Source organism: Schistocerca serialis, chromosome 3 (genome assembly GCF_023864345.2).
Source record: "Schistocerca serialis cubense isolate TAMUIC-IGC-003099 chromosome 3, iqSchSeri2.2, whole genome shotgun sequence".
NCBI classification, from domain to species: Eukaryota; Metazoa; Arthropoda; class Insecta; order Orthoptera; family Acrididae; genus Schistocerca; species Schistocerca serialis.
Genome location: NC_064640.1, coordinates 386971213 through 386994966, shown reverse-complemented (window position 1 = coordinate 386994966; position 23754 = coordinate 386971213). Strand labels below are relative to the sequence as shown.

Sequence of the window (23754 nt, the reverse complement as noted above, 5' to 3'; positions counted from 1 at the left end):
TGGCTTTCCACTGGGTACGTCAGTCTGGGCCCATGGGTTTGGTCGCAATCCACGTTGGATACCGGCGGTGGTCCTGCGCCGACATGGCCGCCGGCTCTATACCTTGCAGGTGGGGGACCGGGTGGTACGTTGTCACCAAAATCAGCTACGTCCACGTTCGGGCACCCACCCTCCAACCTCTCGGACATCGGCTTCCCCATTGCCGGCACCTGTGTTGGTTTCACAGGGGACATTACCTCCTCTCCCCGCTGTGACTCTGCCGCACTGCGATGGTTCTCAGCCTTGGCAGCCTCCAGTAGCTCCAGCACTGGCATCACCATCGTTCGAGAGGCCACAGCGAGAGCCGGCCCCCCTAGCAGGCCCGGTTTCTCAGGAGGCTGGTTCACCTGGGGTCGTCCCTTCCCCTTCGTCCCCGCCACTGGGTCCTGACCCTCCCGAGGTGGAAGAGGATCCGGCGTTCGACAGCTTGTCACCCTTTCTGTCCCGGGCTCCGGTTGTGGGACAACGGGGGCCTCTTCGTGTGGGTCACTTCCAGCCGTATTCGAAGGTTCCGGCTCGAGGGTTGGCAGATCCCCTCGACTCCGGCCATCCAATGGATGTGGAGGTCATCGCTCCGGCCCGACGCTCCACCTTCCGACACAGTGGATCACAGTGGCTGCACCCCCCGAAGGAGGAGGAGTGCTGTAGCCACCAGAAAGATCGCAAGAGGCGCACATTGGCACGGCGCGTCACGGACGGTAGTTGCTGCAAGCAGAGTCCCGTCCACCAGAGGGCACGCGAGAATTCGGACGCGACCTCTGCCGGCATAACAACAACAACAACTCTGGCAGCACGGGCCGGGCCCAGTCAGTTCACATCGGGCAGGTCTAGCAGACAGTTCCCGGTCTACACTAGGTGAAGTGCAACGGAAACGTGGATCGTGTTACTACAGCCAGGAAGCTGTAACTGAGCAGATAGCTTCTTTACAGTCACTAAGGATATAGCCCATTCATTTGAGAAAACTTGTTTAATCACTCCCAATGAAGTTAAGTGACAAATTAAGCGATCCAGCTACATCTTAACCTGGTCATGTAAACCTACTGGCACCAGCCACACTCTAAATAAGTGAGGGCAGGCAGAGAGTTTGAGTGTGATGTGTGCCATGTAATTGTCTGCATACCCTAACACAGGGGCAAACAGAGATAAAAGTTCAGAACCCAAGGAATTCAATTTGTGATAAGGTACTTGGTCGGACCTGAGAAGCATCCAAAACAGAAAATTCAGAAGTAACAAAGGAATCTAACCCAAACAAATTTTCAGGACTTGACTCATTAACCACAAGATATGTAATGGTACAGGCAATTGACTTGTAAAATTTGTCAGCCATGAATCGGTCGAGAGTAGGAATCTGCAGTCTGTTGTAGCTTACCAACTGATGCTCGACGTGTGCCAATGGTGAAGACCCTAGCCTGTCACACATTTGTGAGTTGAGTACGGACATGGCGGCTCTTCTGCTGACTTGTAGGATCAATAGCTTTACATTTACGGCAAGAGGTCCACCACTTATGGCAGGTCTACTTGTGCTGTATGAAAAAAGAGGGGCATGCAAGAAGTGGCATTCACTGTTCCTGCTGCCAATGACATGTTTCTCTGCATCAGCCCAGTTGGATTGTTGATAAAGTTATTACCTCCTCTTCCCCCTGTGTACTGCATTATAACCACCGGGGCTGCATGCTCTCAACAACAGCAACACAACTCCAAGCCTCCAATTGGTGGCCCACAATGTGAGAGATCTCTAACAACTGTGCAATATTCAAAACCTCTTCTAAAGTAGCATTCTCAAACTGAAGCACATGTTGCCGCACCTCCTTAACTGGGGCTGAACAAATGATTGTGTGTCTGACCACGATGTCTGCATAAGACTAGCTGTGACGAACTCACACTTATTATTGTGAGGCCATGAAGCTCAGTCATGCAAGCTCAATATGACTGCTGCAGCTGTTTGTGACAGAACTGGTAGAATTCAACATGTGCAGCGACCACATGTGTACGCTTGTGGTGACAGAATGGCAGCAAAGGACACCCATCATCAAAAGAAAGCGACGCTGATTCTTGCTAATCAGAAACTGATGCAGTGAGTGATACATAGGAGGAGTATCCAACATAAGAAAACAGCCTTACAGACCTCTGTGTTGACCACCCAGAATGCCACGAAATGTTGGAGAAGCCATTTCTCATTAGCACCCCAGTCTTCTGCGGATTCATCATAGGTGGAGAATGGCAGTGGGTGAACAACCAGCAGCTAAATCCGGGTCAACATAGCCAATAACTGTTCCAACACCATATGCACCTGTTGTTGTAGGAGTGATCAGACTAAAGCTTCCCTGGAGAGTGGAACAGCAGGAAAACCACAGAATCTGAAACATACGAAAATTGGACCCTCATCATTGCCACTTGCGTTCTAACTAGGAACACATGTCCGTACAGGAGATACAATTTTTTGAGCCACTGCATGACATCAACAAGAATACAATTAAAGTAGTTCACATGTCTCAAAGACATTTAACAACAGAGAGCCTGGAGGCCTGTGCATGCCTATCCATATCAGGTGTTGCTGGTGTAGTACTGCGCATGCATAGCCAATCTGCCGATGGTGGATGGTGACCGGACTGCACCTGGAGGCCATCTCAGATAGTTGCGTGCGAGTGCGTCATTTGACTGTCGGTCATACTACACTTGCCATAGTGGCACGACTTATGCCCACTGTGGGCAGTAGGTGTAGTCAGTGGCGGGTTACTATATTCATCTAATAACAATAATGAGCATCACAAGTTGGTGGTGGCACCGAGTACTGTTCTATTGACCTCAAGAAGAGCATTCTTATGTTTATCTCTGTAGTAGACGTACAGGGAAAGGTAACTTCAGAGAACTTTAATGGCAAGTATTTAGACATTGTAAGCTAAAATGCTGTTGGCACAATGTATACCATATTTATTCGAATCTAAGCCGCACTCGAGTCTAAGCCGCACCTGAAAAATGATACTTGAAATCAAGGAAAAAAAATTTCCCGAATCTAAGCCGCACCTGAAATTTGAGACTCGAAATTCAAGGGGAGAGAAAAGTTTTAGGCTGCACTTCCAAATCAAAACAAAGTTGGTCCATTGTAATATGAGGCACATTTAGGTCAAATGAATGACGATACAGCTACAGTAGTTTGGTTCGAGTCGTAAGCTTAGCAGTTAAGCTTTACCAGGTAGCCACTGCTATGCGTCAGGTGCTCCGTCCGTATTTATACGGGTACCCTTCCTTTTTCACGTGCTTCGTCTGGTTTGAATTGATTGCTTATTTTTCTTTGATCTGATAAGTGCCATTCTCCATGTTATAGGTGTTAATGTCACTCTATGCTGAAAATGCATTACTGTACTGTGTCATGCATTGTTTGTCGCATTCTGATAATGAGTGTTTACGACCTGTCACCGCTCGCGGCATGGCTTGCTTTTGTGCGCGCTACCGCCAGTTACAATAAAAAAAAGAGAGGAATTGTCTCATTAGCAAAACAATGGCAAGAGACTGCTATTTGTTGTTACTTACACTACTGCTTTCTTTGATAATGAACAACAAGAACCAAATAATAGACTGCGTATGATAGAAAATGTTCTGAACGAGAATTTAGCGAAAATTTTTCTCCGTTTGAAAACCTTTGCAGATGCCTCTTTAGTACATTACATTCTGCACAGAAATTAGAGTCATCTTAGATTAAAAAATCTGATACAGAGGTTTTGGTGCCAGTATTTATCTTTGTGCCTGCAAACCAGCTTAGATTCGAGTAAATATGGTAAATAGCTTATATTAAGCTCTCAACTATTTCCATCACTTGTTATGATGTTTTGAAGGACTACTATCTCAAATATTAGTGAAATTTCTGCAACTCTTCCTCTTGAAACTAAGACAAAAAATACTACTAACACAATACAGCAGTGTACAGATGTTAGAGAGTTACACATTAGCCAAGCCTCTTCTATAAGCCTTTGTGATCAAGCCAACAGCTTCAGTTGATAGACATATTCATTATTAGAAGCCTCTTTGCAATTTGAACAAGTTGGAATACATACAGTGTTTATCAAGTTACACGTAAAGCCTTAGCAACATTATGATGGATGACATGTATGACAAAATGAAAAATCAGGAGTTTTTCTTACACAATCTCTGATCCAGTGGGCACAACTTAAAATCTTAGAAACAAGAGCTCGCTAACTGGGTAATGAAAGTACTACAAAATGATATCTGAGCCAGTTAAGGCAAACAATTGTGACTACAGATTATTATGTTATGTTTGTAAAAATAAACCATCACACATGATAAAGAGAAGGATGGAAGAATAGGGTTCAATGACCCCTCGACACTGAGTTCATTTGAGATGGAACACAAGCTCTGACTTTTTCACAGACAGGAAATAGAAGGAATCATCCAGAGGGAGCTTTTCAGATTATTTTTAATTTTAGTTTTGCTATCTCTCAGGTATTTAATACCATTGGTTAAGTGATTACAGATTTTGATAGCAGCATTATTTATCACTCTTATGAGCAAAAGTCAGTTGCCATGAAGAGTAATGAAGCTAATTTGTTCTAGTATTATAATTATACATGTCATTGTTCATTCTGAACTCTCAACAGGTTATTTGCAATAAATTTCATGACAGAAGAGATTGCTGTAGTTAAAATATTTAATGCCTTAAACAGGCATACACAAGGTGAATGATGGCAAGGACCATATATCATTCATGTGGCAAGCTTTTGAGCAATAAAGACTATGTTTCTCCAAAAATCGTTGATTATCTTCCAGATGTAGTTCAAAGTAGGTTGAAGCAGAATATTAGTTTAAAGAAAAAAGACAGAATAGGAAAAGAAGAATTCTGCTTATAGGCAGCAGTCATGGGAGGGTGTGGGCTAGCAGCTTCGGGAGAAATTAGGTGCAGGGTAACAGGTCAGAAGTTTCGTGAAACTAAGTGATAGCCTTAGACAGGTGACAGAAAACTTAGGTCAGCAATGCAGGGATTTTGAGAAGGAAGATCAGGTAATTATAGTTGAAGGAGCAGGAAACAGCCTGGCTATGAATCCAAGATAAAAGTATTAGGAGTGACCTGGATAAAATAGGAGCAGAAACTGAACACACATATGTGGGGTTTGTGGAGGTCTTTCAGTGCCATGATCAGCCCTGGGTAAACACTGCTGTAAGGCATGTTAACACCGAGCTGAACAGGATGCTCCAGACACCGGCAAAATCTCACACAAGTGTTGTTCCAGTAAATGCTATTGGTAGGTAGGGATCCACTACACATGGCCTGCACCCGAATAGGATGGGGAAAAATAAGTTAGCTTCTCTATTAGCAGAAACTGTAAGGAGGTCCACAGTCACACAAGGGGTGACCCCTGTGGTTAATGGGTCCAGGCAGACAGGCTTTTTAGGTTAAAGCCAAAGTCCAGACAGATGACAATCAAGATAAATAGAATAAAAGAAACTTCATGTACAGTAAACAGGGGTAAAGCTAAGGGCAGTATCAACTTACTTAAACAAAATATCAGGGGAATAAACAATAAAGTAGATGAGCTATTAGTGTGTTTAGATGATACGAATGAGATTGATATACTCTGTCTGAACACCATGTAACTGTAGGTATGGATAGTGTCAGTATAAGTGGGTATAATTTAGCATCTTACACTTGTAGATCTAGGATGGATAAAGGAGGAGTTGCCATTTTCATAAAACAAGGGTATAAATGCAAAACTGTAGAAGTAAGCAAATTTTGTCTTGATCAGCACTTTGAGGTACGTGCATGTGAACTTCAGTTAGATAATGTAGTACTGATATTAGAAACAGTGTACAGGTCCCCAGTATCCTTGCTTACAGCATTTTCAAAAATCTTCAAGAAAGTAATGTACTCAAGAGTGGTTAGCCATCTCAACAGTAATGGGATACTTAGTAAATCACAGTTTGGATTTAAAAACTGCTGTTCCACTGAGACAGCAACATACAATTTCACTGTACACATAATCGAGTCTTAAATAGTAAAATGTCACCAATAGGAATCTTCTGTGACTTGTCCAAAGCATTTGATTGTGTGAACCATGACATTATGTTACAGAAATTACAATTCTATGGTATAAATGGAATAGCATATGAATGGTTAAGTCATACCTACAGAACAGGAAGCAAAAAGTTTCCTTATATGGGTCAAATGATTTAAATAAGTTTGCCGCTTCATCTAACTGGGGTGAAATTACATTAGGTGTTCCACAGGGTTCAATCGTGAGTCCCCTTCTGTTCTTGATATGTGTGAACGATCTCCCTTCCTATCTGAAACAGGAAGCTGAACTTACACTGTTTGCTGATTATACAAGCATCATTATTAACCCAGTAAAAAAAAAACTCCGATTGAAAATGATACAAATAAGGTCTTTGGAAAAGTCATTAACTGGTTTTCTGCAAATGGGCTTGCTCTAAACTTTGAAAAAACACAGTACATCCAATTTTCTGCTGCAAAAAGCACAGTTCCTTCAATAAATATAACACATCAACAGAAGTCAGTAGACAGGGTAGAGCATACTAAGTTTTTGGGTGTACATACATAATTGGAAAATTAATATTTTGGATCTTCTAAAGCGACTAGGTTCAGCAAGTTTTGCAATCAGAATAATTGCCAATTTTGAGGATACAGAAAGTAGTAAGCTAACATACATTGCATACTTTCACTCTCTGATTTCATATGGAATACAATTTTGGGGTAACTCAATATTTAAACATAAAGTATTCACTGGTCAAAAAGAAAGTGGTTAGTATAATGTGTGGGGTTCATAGTCACATGTCTTGTAGGCATATTTTTAAAAGATTGGGAATTCTTACAACAGCCTCACAGTACATTTACTCACTAATGAATTTGTTCTCAACAACATGGACCAGTTTAAAAACAACAGTGACATTCATGATTATAATACCAGAAAAAGAAAGACTTACACTATCATTTACTCAACCTATCTTTGGCACAGAAAGGAGTAAAATATGCTACTATAAAATTTTTTGACAAATTACCAAATGAAATAAAATGTCTGACAGACAGCAGTAATAGCTTCAAAAATAAACTGAAATCTTATCTCCTTGACAACTACTTCCATACCAGAGATGAATTCTTGAATAAGAATAAATAAATCTATAAATATAGCATATGCATTTTGTGCCATTTAAGGAAATGGGGTAAATATCTTGTCTTGTTTTATATGTGTATTTCTTGTGCACTTCACACGTTCCACATCATAACGGCTAGCGTACCGTGCGACTGATCAATGTAACACACAACCAACTGACTAACGACCTAACTCATGCAGCCAGTAAGACTTCACGGAGGACCAGCAGTGCTTTGCAGTACAATTTGACATATATGTACTGCAAAACATTGGCTAATCTGTGAACACTGTGTGTGTGTGTGTGTGTGTGTGTGTGTGTGTGTGTGTGTGTTTGTTTAAACAGTTGATAAGATGACTTAATTGGCACTTACAAAAAATAAGCCAATTACCCTTGTCCTCCACTGAAAGCTTTTGGTGCATTTCTGAGTCTCTTAAAATGTGATGCACCATACTGTGTAAGACTTCAAATTGTCTGAGAATCATTTTCTACTGGTGTGTGGATCTGCATGTACCACATACAGTGCAATGGCACTGTTTTAATTTTTTGCACATGTTTGTTTCATTGGAATTTCGCTGGATGAGCATCATTAGTCTCGAGCTTCTTGTATTACAGCTCACACAAGAATGCCTCCCTTCTCATTCCGTGCATCTTATATGGGACACTGAGTTGCCTCACTGGCAATTTCATTACACATGCCTAAACAAATAAAATGATATTACAGAATTCTGTCAGAAATATTTATGCAAGTAGTAACATTTAACAGCAGGTTAGCACAGTACAGTGTTGACTCACACATATTCAAAAGCAAGTCTATTACCCCTGAAGATAAGTGCAGTAGAACCTTGACAAAAAATTATATTTCTAATTAAAAAAATAGGAAAACCAAAAATTGTAGATATGAAAATGTATTTTAAAAGTGTAAAATGGTTTTTGTTTCTTTTTCTTAAACCTTGACTTTGCAGCTGCATCATGCCACTTCTTCCCGACAATATGTGCGTAGGTGTAGAAGTTGGCTGTTCCAAATATTTGACAGCAGTCTCAATACGCATCCTTTGCTTTAGAGTGACTGATCTTTTTGTCTTCCTCCTTTTCTTCATCATCTGACTCCTCTTGGTCAGCACTATACTGTTGCAAAATTATTCACTGGTAGAGCAGCAATGTTACCTTCTGCTAGCCATTCCTCTACATCAACAGACTGGATATCTTTTTGAAGTGTTTGCAAATCCGTTGCTAAATCTGCATTGTCTGACTCATTAGGTTTTGGAAGTTCATACACTTGGTTCAGGCTAGGATAAACCTTTTTCCGTGATTTCTGTAGAGTGATTTTCCTAAGTTCTTCCAAACTTGAGAAACTGTGTAAATTACATCTTTTGTGTTGAGACTTTTCATCAAAATAATCACAACACTCTTCTATTTTCTCTAACAAAGCACTCACAGATTTACTCTTGTAACATCATTTTAATTAAAGCCCTGGTCCATCAGTTGGATTATTGAAGTCACTAGGAGTCGGGGGGGCTTATAATCTGAGGATTCAGTTAATCAAAGGTTGGATAATTGAGGTTCTACTGTACAAGGTCTACAATAAACATCATTAAGATGCTCCTGTTCAAAATGATCCTTGCCGACATGAGAGAGAGTGCTTCTCCTCCAACTGTGCATTTCTGTGAACGACAGAAGGCTCACTAAAGTTTATCAGCAGGTGTCAGGCCACTTATCACATAAGACAAGGGAAATGGTGAGCTGTAGTTAACAACATACACATTGGAGGAGGAGGGGGAGGGGGAGGGGGATGCCAATTTTAATATTCTTGATGACAAAAGACTGGTAGGCAGTCCACAACAACGTCTACTTTCAAAACTTTGCTTTTTTAATAACAATGTTAGGACGTCTCATATGCTGGACACAGATGATATAATAGAAGATAATGCAGAAAATTATGGCTTTGAAAATGAACCAGAGCTGGAAAGTTAGTCACAGCATGTCTCTTCAAAACATCAAGTAATATACATGATTCGTCTGATTTGCAGATACGTCTTCGCAGCACACAAACTGTCCGACGATGTTAACTGAATGCTTAACCATAACAGAATACCAATGCAGACAAAAGCAACAGACATTTCATTGATTTTTTAAAAAATTGTGTAGTTGCTGTGATTATATTGCATGAAACATTGAATTTCAGTTATAATAATGCATATACTACTACTTATAATATCTGAAGTTCCTTTATGTAGGCCCATATTTACATTAATTCTTCATTAGAAATTGTACCTATCTTTTCAGCCAACAGGAAGATCGGTAGTTAGATTGGGTGTGTTTGATGGGCAATAAATTACATACCCCACAATGGAACAATTTGATAATGATTACAAGCTCAAATAATTTACCTACCAACACTGAACGAACTCTGTGGTCTTCTGAAGCAAGCCTGTTTTCTTCATAATGAGGTTCTTGACCTGCAAAAACTATGCAAGCACTTAGTAAGAGATCATGGAAGAGACTACATGGACTACTCACAGTAGACACTGAAGTGTTTCATTTACACCAGGAGTCTTTAGCAATTAGGCTTCTGCACCTGAACGCCTTGAGGAGCACTCTGGTGATGACGGATTTTCAAAAAGTGGTGGAAGAGCTGTGACTAGGATTTATTTGGCTGTAACAGCCACAAGCTACGTATGGTCAGATTCCTCAGTTCACAAACAAACTGAAGTAATTCTCGGACACATCAGTCCAAAGTCAGTGATCATAATACCGAGCAAATCATACATTGCCACAAAAATTATTCAACTCCACTCACAGGGCATGGTGACAGTCAATATTCAGTGAGTAAACAAAAAACTGACAGTATTTACACCCGTATTACCACGACATCCAGATACGTGCAGGAAAGATTAGAGACATGGTCATTTATTCCAGAGTGCCAAACCTGATAATAATGGCTGATATTGCACATACTCAATCCTTTGCCACAATTCACGCACAGACAACAGGGGAGTGACTTATACAAACCAAGGTAAACCCATATATGGCAGGTGATGGATGCAGTAACATCAGCATCCCTTTTGCCAAAGATAGACATTTACAAAACTATGCAACTGGATTATTTGACATCCAGGGACCATAATGCTATTTTTATAGAAACATCCAGAAAAAGAAAGAACTCCACATATGAGGAACTTCCCACAGAAGTTCAATCTAAAACAAGCTGACTCAGAAGGAATAAGGCAAACTGTAGCTGCCTTTCCCACTCAGCAGTGGTAGGATGCATAGACTACCAAGAGATTAATGTACCAAAGAAGAAGGACAAGCATTCTAAGATGCTTCTATCAAAAAACAGTGTCTGCTGAGGGATATAATATTCAGTTGTAGTCTTATATGACAAGAAAGTAGCCTTTACAGCTTGGCAAATCTTAAGCCAAGGAAGGCCCCAGGTAATGATACTCAACCCAGTCTTCTGTGATATATCACAAGTTACCAACTTTTTTACAGAACCATCAACATTATCAAAGATTCTGAAGAGCTACAGATTATTGGAAAAAGAGTAGTCATCCAAGTATGGAGCTCATGTGAATTGTAAGTCTTACAGGCCTATTGGCCTCATCAACATGTTATATTCTGTGGGACCAATTGCAGGGATATATGGACTCTGCTTAGTCATTTGGCCTGCAAATATGCAGCTGCAATACTGATTAACACTGCAGGCACCTTTGACAACCTATTATGATCTAGAATGTTTCTACTCTTAAAATACCTCGGGATTTCCAGCACAGTCTACCTTAGCATCAGAGATCACTGTCAGGAGAGATTAGTACAATATAATGCATGAAATCATACTGTAATCAAACATATTTCCAAGGGATACCCATGAAATTTGGTTCCAAGCCTTGTTTTTTGGGACACGTGCATCAAAACACTACTCATGATCATGGAAAGGACTGAACTCACCAAATAGAACACTTTCTGGTAATGGTTTCAGTTGACCACAATGCAGCTATGGAGGTGAGGGCAACTACTGTTTTTAATCAAATGAAGGAATGGTACAGAGTGAACACTAGTTACTTCTGCAGATCTAAATATACGGGTGGTGGCGTTTGTATAAACAGTTACTCTCCTAAAGAATGTAAACAGTGAAGCTGCTACATTCCCCATAGCTAGAGAAAAAGACTTTGAAGTTACTAGTATAGTGACAGAGGATTTTAGAGTGTTTTGTGTGTACAGATTACCATGTGGCAATATTAGCATCTTCCTGAAAAAAAATTGCTAGCTTATTGAGAATGAATATGAAGAGAAACCTTATTATATGTGGAGACTTCAACATTGACATGGGAAAAGACACAAAAATAAGACAGGATTTTGAATAATTGTTAATACAGGATAACATGAAAGTAACAATAACTGCACCAACAAGAGTGACTTCACAAAGTGAGACAGTTATTGACAAGATAATTACTAAATTATCAAACTCTGAGTCACATGTAGTTCAGACAGAAATATCTGATCATCATGGACAACTGATCAGCTTTTGCAGAAGTAATGACATAGTATCAGAACCAAACTGAACAACCAAAGAAATTAGGATCATCGGTGAACAAAATATCAACATCTTTAGAACAATGTTAAGTAAGGAAACCTGCAATGAAACCCTACAGGCCCAGAGTGTAAATGAAAAATATGATGCATTTATTTCAACAATTAAATACCATTTTAATGTAGTATTTCCCAAAGTAAAGAGACAAGAAAGGCTGCAAGATCAAACACAGTGGATTACCAGTGAAATACTAGAACAGTGAAGGAAGCTGCAGGATCCGAAACGGATGAGCAAAGCTGAAAACTATAAAATGTTAAAAAAAGAAGTTTAGAAAAACAACAAGAGAAGCAAAAGCAAGAGCAATTGACACCACCATAACGAACTCAAAAAACAAGTCAAAGGCAGCTTGGAATGCAATTAATGCTGAAAGAAAGGAAAAAGATGGGTTAAACAAAGAAGAAGTTATTAGGTCAATTAAAATAGACAACACAGTGGTCACAGATGGTATGGAAATAGCAAACATACTGAATAATAACTATATCAGTGTAGCAGAAAACTTAAACTTGGAAAGAAATAGTCAAAAACAGAAGAGTATTAAGGTACCAAAAAGTTCATGCAGTACTATGCTCTTAAGACCAGTCACGGAAGATGAACTACGGAAAACTATACAGAAACTGAAGTCCAAGAAATCAGCTGGTGATGATGAAATATTAAATCATGTAATAAAGCTGGTAAGTGAGCAGATAATAACATCACTGCCGAACATAGCAAACTGTTCTATCAGGGATGGAATTTTTCCAGAAAAACAGAGAATAACGAAGGTGGTGGCAGCGTCAAGAAAGGGGATAAGGATGAACCCAACAACTACAGACCAGTTTCACTTATATCAGGTTTCTCGAGAATCCTAGAAATGCTTATGTATACCAGATTAGTTGATTGACAAACATAACATTCTCATACCCGCAAAACATGGTTTCAGAAAGGCTACATCTACAGAATCAGCAACTGCCAGTCTATGGGAACGAAGTTTTTCGCGGCGGCACTTATGTATAAAACATTCTCGGTATTCTTGCCGCGTCAGTTCCAGATAAAATCTCGAACTTTCGACGATTACCTCCATCGTCATCGTCATCGTCAGGAGCTGACTGTCTCCACTGCTGCTATGGTAGCCTCTATATAGCCCGAAGACGGCTTATGATTGGTCGGCGATTACATGCTGCTGTCTCAGACGGTGTTACTGTGTGCGCTGGTGGCGCCACCGCTTCCGTTTGAATGTAAACCTTGGAAGGAACGTCTCTGCTGCTTCTCTGCATCAAGCGCTCGTTTCCACGCACAGCTCAGATGGTATCCGCTATCGAGGTTAAAGTTCTTTCGGCTCATTCTTATTTCAACAGCCTTCTTAATAACAGAATCCCAGTACGTGGAGGCATGGGACAGAATTTTAGTTTCATCGAACAATATTTTATGTTTGTTCGTGAGGCTGTGCTCCGCAATTGCCGATTTCTTCAGTTCCCTATTTTTAATATGGCGTTGGTGTTCTGCACAGCGGTCGGAAACAGTACGAATCGTCTGACCTATATAATTGCTTCCACACTCACAGGGTATATTATAAACTCCAGGGACCCTCAGGCCGAGATTGTCCTTAACAGGGCGCATCATCTCCTTAATTTTCTTAGGAGGACGAAAAATAGGTCTTATACCACGTCTACGCAGGACTGTTCCTATTTTTCTGGAAATCGTGCCACAAAAAGGAAGAACCGCAATCGGTGTTTCATCCTGTGAAGTTGCAGCATTTTCACGTTTCCGTCTTTTGGAGAACGCTGCCTTTATATTGCGTGCACCATAGCCATTCTTTCAGAACACATTCTTCAGGTGGTTAATCTCGGACCTTAAGTGGTCCTCGTCAGAAAGTTTTGGCTCTATATACCAACGTGTTGAAAACGGCTCTCTTCTGAGCAGGATGATGGAGACACTGTGCATTCAGGTATAAATCGGTATGCATAGGCTTACGGTATACAGAGTGTTGTACTAAAACATCTAAGAAAGGCAATCTCCCTTCCTTCTCCATCTCGACAGTGAACTGGATGTTCGAATCGATGCTGTTCATGTGTTCCATGAATTGTTCTAGAACTTCCGCACCGTGTGGCCAGGTCATAAATGTATCGTCAACGTAACGATAAAATAAGGATGGACAGAGGGGAGCCGAATTTAATGCACGTTCTTCAAAATTCTCCATAAAAAAGTTAGCCAGTGATGGAGACAATGGAAAGCCCATCGCCATACCATCTGTCGTTTCATAAAATTTATTTCCATACAAGAAGTAGGTGGTCGTTATCACATGCCGGAACAACTTTATAGTTTCAGGAGGAAAAAGATCCACCAGCATTTTCAAAGTGTCCTCCACAGGAACTTTTGTGAACAGCGATACCACATCCAAGATGACTAAGATGTCATTTGGACAGGCGGACGGGCGTCTTGGCCACTCTGTATACCGTAAGCCGATGCATACCGATTTATACCTGAATGCACAGTGTCTCCATCATCCTGCTCAGAAGAGAGCCGTTTTCAACATGTTGGTATATAGAGCCAAAACTGTTTCTGACGAGGACCACTTAAGGTCCGAGATTAATCACATGAAGAACGTGTTCCGAAAGAATGGCTATAGTGCACGCGATATAAAGGCAGCGTTCTCCAAAAGAAGGAAACGTGAAAATACTGCAACCTCAAAGGATGAAACACCGATTGCGGTTCTTCCTTTTTGTGGCGCGATTTCCAGCAAAATAGGAACAGTCCTGCATAGACATGGTATAAGACCTATTTTTCGTCCTCCAAAGAAAATTAAGGAGATGATGCGACCTGTTAAGGACAATCTCAGCCTGAGGGTCGCTGGAGTTTATAATATACCCTGTGAGTGTGGAAGCAATTATATAGGTCAGACGATTCGTACCATTTCTGACCACTGTGCAGAACACCAACGCCATATTAAAAATAGGGAACTGCAGAAATCGGCAATTGCGGAGCACAGCCTCACGAACAAACATAAAATATTGTTCGATAAAACTAAAATTCTGTCCCATGCCTCCACGTACTGGGATTCTGTTATTAAGAAGGCTGTTGAAATAAGAATGAGCCGAAAGAACTTTAACCGCAATAGCAGATACCATCTGAGTTGTGCGTGGAAACAAGCGCTTGATGCAGAGAAGCAGCAGAGACGTTCCTTCCAAGGTTTACATTCAAACGGAAGCGGTGGCACCACCGGCGCACACAGTGACACCGTCTGAGACAGCAGCACGTAATCGCCGACCAATCAGTGGCCGTCTTCGGGCTATATAGAGGCTACCATAGCAGCAGTGGAGACAGTCAGCTCCTGACGATGATGATGGAGGTAATCGTCGAAAGCTCAAGATTATATCTAGAACTGACGCAGCAAGAATACCGAGAATGTTTTATACAATTGCCAGTCAAACAGAATACATTTTACAGTCCTTAGATGAAAAAAAGGTTGTCTCTGCAATGTTTCTGGATCTTTCAAAAGCATTTGACACCACTGAGCATGAAATTCTGAAACAAAAATTAGGCAACTATGGCATTCGAGGGCAACCAGGTGAATGGATAAAATCATACTTGTGTAACTGCAAGCAGTATGTATCATTAGGAAACTCGTACCAATCAGAAACCAAACTCATCAAATATGGAGTGCCGCAGGGTTCAGTAATGGGGCCATTGTTATTTAATGTGTTTGTTAATGATATAGGTGTTGAGGAGGAAGAAAAGAAAATACTGTATGCTGATGACATGACAATACTAAATAGTGACCAAAATATGGAACAGCTTGAAAGAAGAGCATACATATCTGCAAATATCACAGCTCAATGGCTGTTGGAAAATGAACTAGTTATAAATATAAAAAAAAAGACTATCGTATTTACTCGAATCTAAGCCGCACTTTTTTTCCAGTTTTTGTAATCCAAAAAACCGCTTGCGGCTTAGAATTGAGTGCAAAGTAAGCGGAAGTTCTGAAAAATGTTGGCAGGTGCCGCCACAACTAACTTCTGCCGTCGAATATATGTAGCGCTACACAGGTATGCTTTGCAGGCACACAGATAAATACTGGCACCAAAACCTCTGCGCCAGTAAATAAATTTAAAAAACGGTGGAATAGGAGCTTTTTTCTCCGCCCCGAGTTTCGACCACTGCATTTTCATACATTATCCAATGAAGTAAATACAAATTCCGTATTGTTCACCTTCAAATGTAGCAGCATTTCAATGGACTACGAAAATCCGACTGGTGAGACTGTTTGGGATGTTTGTCAATATGGCCAACTCTACGTTCTGAATTTTTTCCTACCTGTGAGAAGAGATGGTTGCTAATAGGAACTTTTATGAATTGTGAATCACATGTAGTATTCTCTTCACCATAAGAATAATATGCATATGAACATTTTGCCATGTACTGCTACGTGATTGCTGCTATTTCATTTAAATCCTGTCTGCCTAATAAACCACGAAACTAGAGCGAGACAACAGTAAACGCAGAAGAATATATATATCATGTCATGTTTATATTCGTATTATTCTTATGACTAATAGTGATACAGTCAGAAATGAAGTACGGCAATTGAATAGATTTTTAAATCTAAGATGACTCTAATTTCTGTGCAGAATGTAATGTACTAAAGAGGCGTCTGCAAAGATTTTCAAACGGAGAAAAATTTTTGCCAAAATCTCGTTCAGAACATCTGTCATACGCAGTCTATTATTTGGTTCTTGTTGATCATTATCAAAGAAAGCAGTAGTGTAAGTAACAACAAATAGCAGTCTCTTGCCATTGTTTCGCTAATGAGACAATTCCTCTCTTTTTTTTTTTTTATTCTAACTGGCAGTAGCGCGCACAAAAACAAAGCCATGCCACGAGCGGTAACAGGTCATAAACACTCATTATCAGAATGCGACAAACAATGCATGACACAGTACAGTAACGCATTTTCAGCTTAGAGTGACGTAAACACCTATAACAAAGAGACCGGTACTTATCAGATCAAAGAAAAATAAGCAATCAATTCAAACCAGACAAAGTACGTGAAAAAGGAAGGGTACCCTTATAAATACGGATGGAGCGCCTGACACATAGCAATGCCTACCTGGTAAAGCTTAACTGCTAAGCTTACGACTTGAACCAAACTACTGTAGCTGTATCGTCATTCATTTGACCTAAATTGTGTCTCACATTACAATGGACCAACTTTGTTTCGATTTGGAGGTGCTGCCTAAAACTTTTCTCTCCCCTTGATTTTCGAGTCTCAAATTTCAGGTGCGGCTTAGATTCGGGAATTTTTTTTTTTCCTTGATTTCGAGTCTCATTTCTCAGGTGCGGCTTACATTTGAGTAAATACGGTGTGTACGCAGTGTTTAAAAAGAAGGAGAAGGCTGTAGACATGGATTTAGAGGTTTATGGAACAAGGATGAAAGAAGTAGAATCTGCCAGATTCTTAGGTGTTCTTGGGGATAATGAACTGAAATGGAAAAACATATTAATAATGTCTGTAAGTAACTGAGCTCTGTCATATTCTTAATGATGCAGCTATCACAGTACTACGACAAGAACCTTCTGTGTACAGTGTATCATGGACTTTTTGAAGCATACTTACAGTATGGAGTGACTGTGTGGGGAAACTCAAACAAACAAGAGAGAAAATGAGTGTTCACATTACAAAAAAAAAAAAAAAGCAATTAGGACCAGGTTAAGAAGAAATACCTCTGAAACGTGCAGAAACTGTTTCAAGAAGTTAGGTATCTTAGCTTTTTCATCGTTGTATATATTCAAAACAATAATGTACATAAAAAAAGGTAGTGAGGACTGGATTAAAAATGCTGATGCACACACCCACAATACAAGAAGGAAGAATGACGTATGGAGCATACCCCACCGACTGGCAATACTAGAAAAAGGACCCCAGTACTCTGGTATCAGACTACTAAGAAGTCTGCCTAAAAACCTGCAAGATAGTGTACTTGACAATGACTTTCCAAAGAAACGTAAAGACTATCTCATTGAAAAAAAGTTTTACAGTGTTGCAGAATACTTATGCCAATAAATTTGTATATATTGTTATTCATTGTCAATGATGTAAAAATGTAAGCTAAAGGGGTAGAAAAATAAGTGATAATGAATGATACTACTTTGACATGTCTATATTACACATACATTTACTATACACAATGTAATCTTACAGGATCAAATAAAATTCAATTCATATTGTAAATGCTGTTGAAAGATCAGCATTCCACTAACAGAAACCCAATTACAAGGTTACCAGACAATTCCCCATCTAGGTACGTTGTGTGCAGATATACAGGAGTGTATCAAAATAAAAAATTAATCTCCCAACAACATATCACTAACACAGCCTCAAAAACATCTAAACTGATGCTCAAAAGCAACAAAAACAAGAACGACCACCTAAAGACTGCCACGGTTGATGATTAAGACCTACCACAGGGTTATAATTTGGCCACCACCATCTTTGCAGATGTTATGTACTATATAGGAATATTTTGTGGAGGCCACAAAGGGATGTGCTAACACAGCTTACTAGTGCATTTGGAACCATGTCAGTAGAGTCCCTGTTTGTGATTCTAGGCATATTTCCAATAGATATTACTGTCACCAGGAACCTTGGCACTATGTACTGATTCAAGAAGTTCAAGCTGGACAAGGTACATCTGTTAGCAAAAAACAGAATTTGCAATAAAATTCCAGCTAAGGTGCCAGCAGGTTAATATCTGGCAGAAAGATTGGGACTGCTCTGATAAGGATCGACAGAACTACAAAGTCTTTAAAATATCAAGGAATGACTAAAGTTACACCTGCTGACTGCTTACCCTCAGCATCTATCCAAAATTCAACACCAGCAGCGAAGAATATGTCAATGTAGAATGATTTGTTATCCTGAAAAATGTACACAAACCAAAGACAGTATATCAATTGTGTTTGCCTTAGAAAGCTTTGAGGAATTCCACCAATTTTGTGGAATATACTGGTGGCAGTAGATGATGTTTGTACCAACAGATGTGGTCACTGATGCTTACCCTAGTAGACCTCTGCTGGCATGTCACCAGATTTGAAGTTTTCTTCAGGATAGCCATATAACAGTAAGCTGGAGGCAGGAATTTATGGGCTAGCTTTTCTTCCCTATTCATGGGCAACTTCATTCTGTGTAATCACATTTGCTTTTTAGTTGCTATATTCTGATTATATTTTGTCATTCTTTCAACAATGGAAAGTCCAGGATGGAATAACATCAATATGAAAACATGTATTGCTACTCACCATATAGAGGAGGCATTGAGTTGCAGATAGGCACAATGAAAAAAAGACTGCTATATATTGAAGCTTTTGGACAAAAGAGTCTTCCTCCGTAAATAGCAAAACACACACACACACACACACACACACACACACACACACACACACACAGCCGCTGTCTCTGGGCATGTGTGTGCAAGTTGTACTTGTGTGAATGTCTGTGTGTGTTTTCTATTTCAGAAGCATTTTTCTGTCCAAAATCTTAAATGTTTGGGAGTTTATGTCATTCTTTATTATCTCAGGTTTTTTAGAATACTGTTGTCTGCAAAGACAGAAATGAAAAGTTACTTTTACGATTTAATTTTTTTCAAACACATTGTGCACAGTAAACTAATTTCAGACAACAGGGAAGCAAGTTTAATACACACAGCAATAAATAAATGTCCCTGTTAACAGATATCACGAAACAGAATACACTAATTTGGGGCCATTCTATCAAAATAGGAACACAAAATCCCACTTTTCAAAAAGTCTGTACTAAAAAACATACAACATTTTTGCTGACTCTGGGTGCTGGATGGCACACAAAATGAACAGTATTCCTACTGGTTGACACCATTTACACATTGAAACACCAGAGAAAACGTGCCTGATGGCTTAAGAAATACACTCAGCATAAATGCACAGAATGCAATAGAGTCCTGACTGTACATTAGCGGTAATACAGTAATTCTTCACAAAGAAATCCGCCCAGAAAATCTGATGCCCGTACATATACAGATGGTGTCTCTCCTAAGAGTTGTCAAGTGGATTTTCTCTCATGTTTCAGCAGATATTTGCAGTTTTGTTTTTGCACTGTGTAACTGGAGTCAGCCCAGACAAATAGTGCTCATCACAGCTTTCATGCAAGACACAATGTTGCAAAAAATGTTTCCCATCACAAACAAAATGATCTTTAAAGTGGTACTTTGCATGCCATTCGATAGAGTAGTCACAAAACTGAATCAGGTAAACCACTGATGATAAAACAAGATGCTCATAAACACAAATCCGGTGGTGTTTTAGATGTTCATGTTATACAGAAGACTTGAAAAATATGTAAAAAATCCAGAGCACCAATCAATAGTTTTCACCATGAACTTACCAGGCAGTAACTCCCTATCTGCACACTCTGTACATGTTTCGTAAGTAAGAAACAAATGACCTCTTTCAAGGGGAAATGGAAGCATACGGAAAGCGCCTTCCCAAGTACAACGAAGAAGATTCAATGCTCCTTCCACTTGCTTCCAGTGATGTATATGGAAAAACGCATAAGCTATTGCTTCTGAATCTCCTCTTTTGAGAATATGCTCTGGTGGTAAAATCAATGGTTTCATTTCAAGTAAATACTGCAAAGAAATAAAATATCATATAATTACTTAAAGCATCAGAAATTTTTTGTATGCACCAAGACTACAAAAGCAAAATAATACATATAGTTCATTAAATATTCCAACACACAAATGTTTTTGCTATTTATTTTTCATTTTCTATTTTGCTATAATATTTTACTAATGAATCCCACTGAGAACCTACCTCAGTTTACACTTTCCATGGCACAGTACATATCCACTGAGACCTCATCACAATGGGTGTACAGAATGAACAATTTATTCAATGCAATGTCTATTCATATTGGCACACTACCGATTAGATAGTAAAAGATTTGTGGGCAACACAGACATTCTTTGTGAATACCAAAACCAGGATTCTGATTAGACTAGTTCACAACACAAGTACATTTTATTTTGACATCATTCTCCAGTGACTAATACACATTAGACTCTCATTTAGCCAGCTATTCTTGCTTTTATGGGTGCCATATTAGTGGAAGTGCCATTTTACTGGGACTATACTTTATTAAATCCAATAAGACATTCATTTTCACAGAAAGCTTAGGCCTTGCATATATTAATATACGGTAGTATCACTCACTATGAAACATGCCATGAATTTTTAGTTGTTGGAATGATGATACATGACAACAGCATGCTTTATCATGCAACCGCTTTCAAACCATCACATCAGTACTGCATGTATCTAGTTGTTGCATACTGTACTCCAGAAAGAGGCCAACGGCCTTGCCGCAGTAGAAACATCGGTTCCCATCAGATCACCAAAGTTAAGCATTGTCAGGCTGGGCTAGCACTTGGATGGGTGACCATCCGGTCTGCCGAGCACTGTTGGCAAGTGGGGTGCACTCAGCCCTTGTGGGGCAAACTGAGGAGCTACTTGATTGAGAAGTAGTGGCTCTGGTCTTGGAAACTGACCTACGGCCGGGAGAGCGGTGTGCTGACCACATGCCACTCCATATCCGTATCCAGTGACACCTGTGGGCTGAGGATGACATGGTGGCCAGTTGGTACTGCTGGGTCCGCCAGTGCCTGTGGACGGAGTTTATGTTTTACATACTCCAGAAAGACATTTGCAGCTTCAGCACCAGCAGTGAGAGAAATCTTCATGCTCTTTCTTCCCATGTCTGCCTCTTCAACACTCTCATCATTATTTTTCTGCACGTTTTCGACTACTACTTCATCTGTTGAAGTTTGGTCTCACCGTTCTCCTGATTCAGTCACTCAGCACCAATCATCCTCATAAAGTTCTCCCCCTCCTGAAATCTTTTGGAACATGTCAAGATACAAAATGTCAGAAACTGATGATTCTGGCTCATTATTGTTGCTCAGTAGTGGCTCCACTGCATCAATGGATGGCCACACGTTTTTCTCCAACTCTTAATTATGCTAGCATTCTCCATGTTATGCCATTCAGCTATTCAGAAAACAACATCATGCATGTTGATTGCTTTTCACACCTTCATCGTAGCCTCAATAGAGTCATTTTCATATTTGTGCAGCAAGCAGGCACGACACACATGTCAATAATGACATTTAATTGATTCCAAAAATTCCCTGGTCCATTGGCTGAATCAGTGATGTCACACTGGGCTTTAGATTCACATCAAAAGGATTACTGGGAGCATTGTCAATTATAAGGACAGATTTCAGTGGAAGCTTTTTCTTCTTCAGCTCTTTTCTCGTAGTTGGCACAAATGTTTCATGGAAACACTGAGAGACTATTTATCTGTGCATCCACACTTTCTTCTGAGCACAATACAGTAGTGCACTGGTACTGTATTTCTGTCACCGAGTTGAAAACAACGTGGATGTTGGGATTTTCCCAGTGGATGATGGGATTTTTCCAATCACCATGAGCAAGACTTTATGACTTCCATTTGCGTTATACTCCATCATTAACGTTACACCCTGTTTCTGTTCTTTGTATCCACAAGCTTCCTTCTCATTCTTGGCAGCTAATATTTTTCAGTGGAAGCATCCTGAAAAAAGGCCAGTTTCATCAGCATTGTGCAAGGAAACAGTAGTTAAGCTTCTTACTGTATTATCTTCAATATCTCTTTTACAAACTCTTCAGCATCTTTTTTTCATTAGATGAGCAACTTTCCCCAATGATTGTCATCTGTCTCACATCTTGTAATTTTTTCTAGTTTCATACCCAACCCTCACTTGCTACAAACAAGTTACAGTCACCACGTTGTTATATGCAACTGTTTTTTTCCCCTTTATTATTAGGCTACTGACTGGGATTTCCTTATTGCGAAGTTCTAAGAAACATTTAGAAACAGCTATGCCAAGTTCTTCTTTTGTATAACCTTCCGTTTTTCCCAACTCACTCTCCATTCTGGTTGGGTTCTGTCAAATATCATCCTCTTTCTTTTTGATGTCGTAAATAGTTGCTCATGCAACACACTACTTAGCAGCAATGGCTTTCCTCAATGTATATAAAATTTTCAATTTCTGCTCGACATCTAGAATAAACGTGTCTCTTTTCAGAAGTCACAAAACTAAGCTGTAAAGAGAACCACAATTTCAAATACGTATAGCTTTGTTTAACACTGTAATTAACTAATAACACTATTGTGCATGGTAACCAATTGCTGAGCACGTCATTTCTGCTTGAGCACTAAAGGAGGCCAGATATGTGCCATATTACTGAGATGAAACTTCCTGGCAGATTAAAACTGTGTGCTGGACCGAGACTCGAACTCAGGACCTTTGCCTTTCGTGGGCAAGTGCTCTAGCAACTGAGCTACCCAAGCGCAACTCACGCCCCGTCCTCACAGCTTTACTTCCGCCAGTATCTCGTCTCCTACCTTCCAAACTTTACAGAAGCTCTCCTGCGAACCTTGCAGAACTAGCACTCCTGAAAGAAAGGAAGGTAGGAGACGAGATACTGGCAGAAGCAAAGCTGTGAGGACGGGGCGTGAGTCGTCCTTGGGTAGCTCAGTAGGTAGAGCACTTGCCCGCGAAAGGCAAACGTCCCGAGTTCGAGTTTCGGTCCAGCACAGTTTTAATCTGCCAGGAAGTTTCATATCAGCATACACTCCGCTGCAGAGTGAAAATCTCATTCATATTACTGAGAACTGGGGCTTCAGAGGGTTGCATTAGTGAGAGTTTAGTATACAGGTTGCACACTTTATCCTAGCACCTCTGCAATCGGTGGAAGTCAGCTGATGTTGTGCCACTTCAGTATGTTTATGCCTGCAGCCAACATTAGCTACACATAACAGTATTGTGTACAATAACAATAAGTAGCCATTGTGAATATAGTGTTGACTCATGTGCAGTGTTGTGGATAGTGATTATATTATTTACAAGACAGAATAAAGAGGCAGTAACTGATCCCTCTAGTGATTCACCATCAAC

The 23754-nt window shown here is 40.0% G+C and overlaps 1 protein-coding gene across 7 annotated transcripts in view; it reads right to left on the bottom strand.

Moving 5' to 3' along the window:
- LOC126470221 (protein ST7 homolog) overlaps positions 1-23754 on the bottom strand; it is a 175575-nt gene that overhangs the window by 19259 nt on the left and 132562 nt on the right. For 2 of the 7 annotated variants that reach the window (XR_007586150.1, XR_007586152.1), the window contains exons 9-10: positions 20139-20382; positions 6175-6333 (exon numbers count right to left, since the gene is read on the bottom strand). Coding sequence is in view for 3 of the 7 variants with exons in the window: in XM_050097906.1 (XP_049953863.1) it covers positions 6330-6346; positions 20139-20382 (261 nt within the window). In the remaining 4 variants the exon portion in view is untranslated. Of the gene's footprint in view, positions 1-2164; positions 2397-6174; positions 6347-20138; positions 20383-23754 lie in introns of those variants that run through there. The other 5 variants (XM_050097904.1, XM_050097905.1, XR_007586151.1 and 2 more) reach the window with 4 other exon arrangements.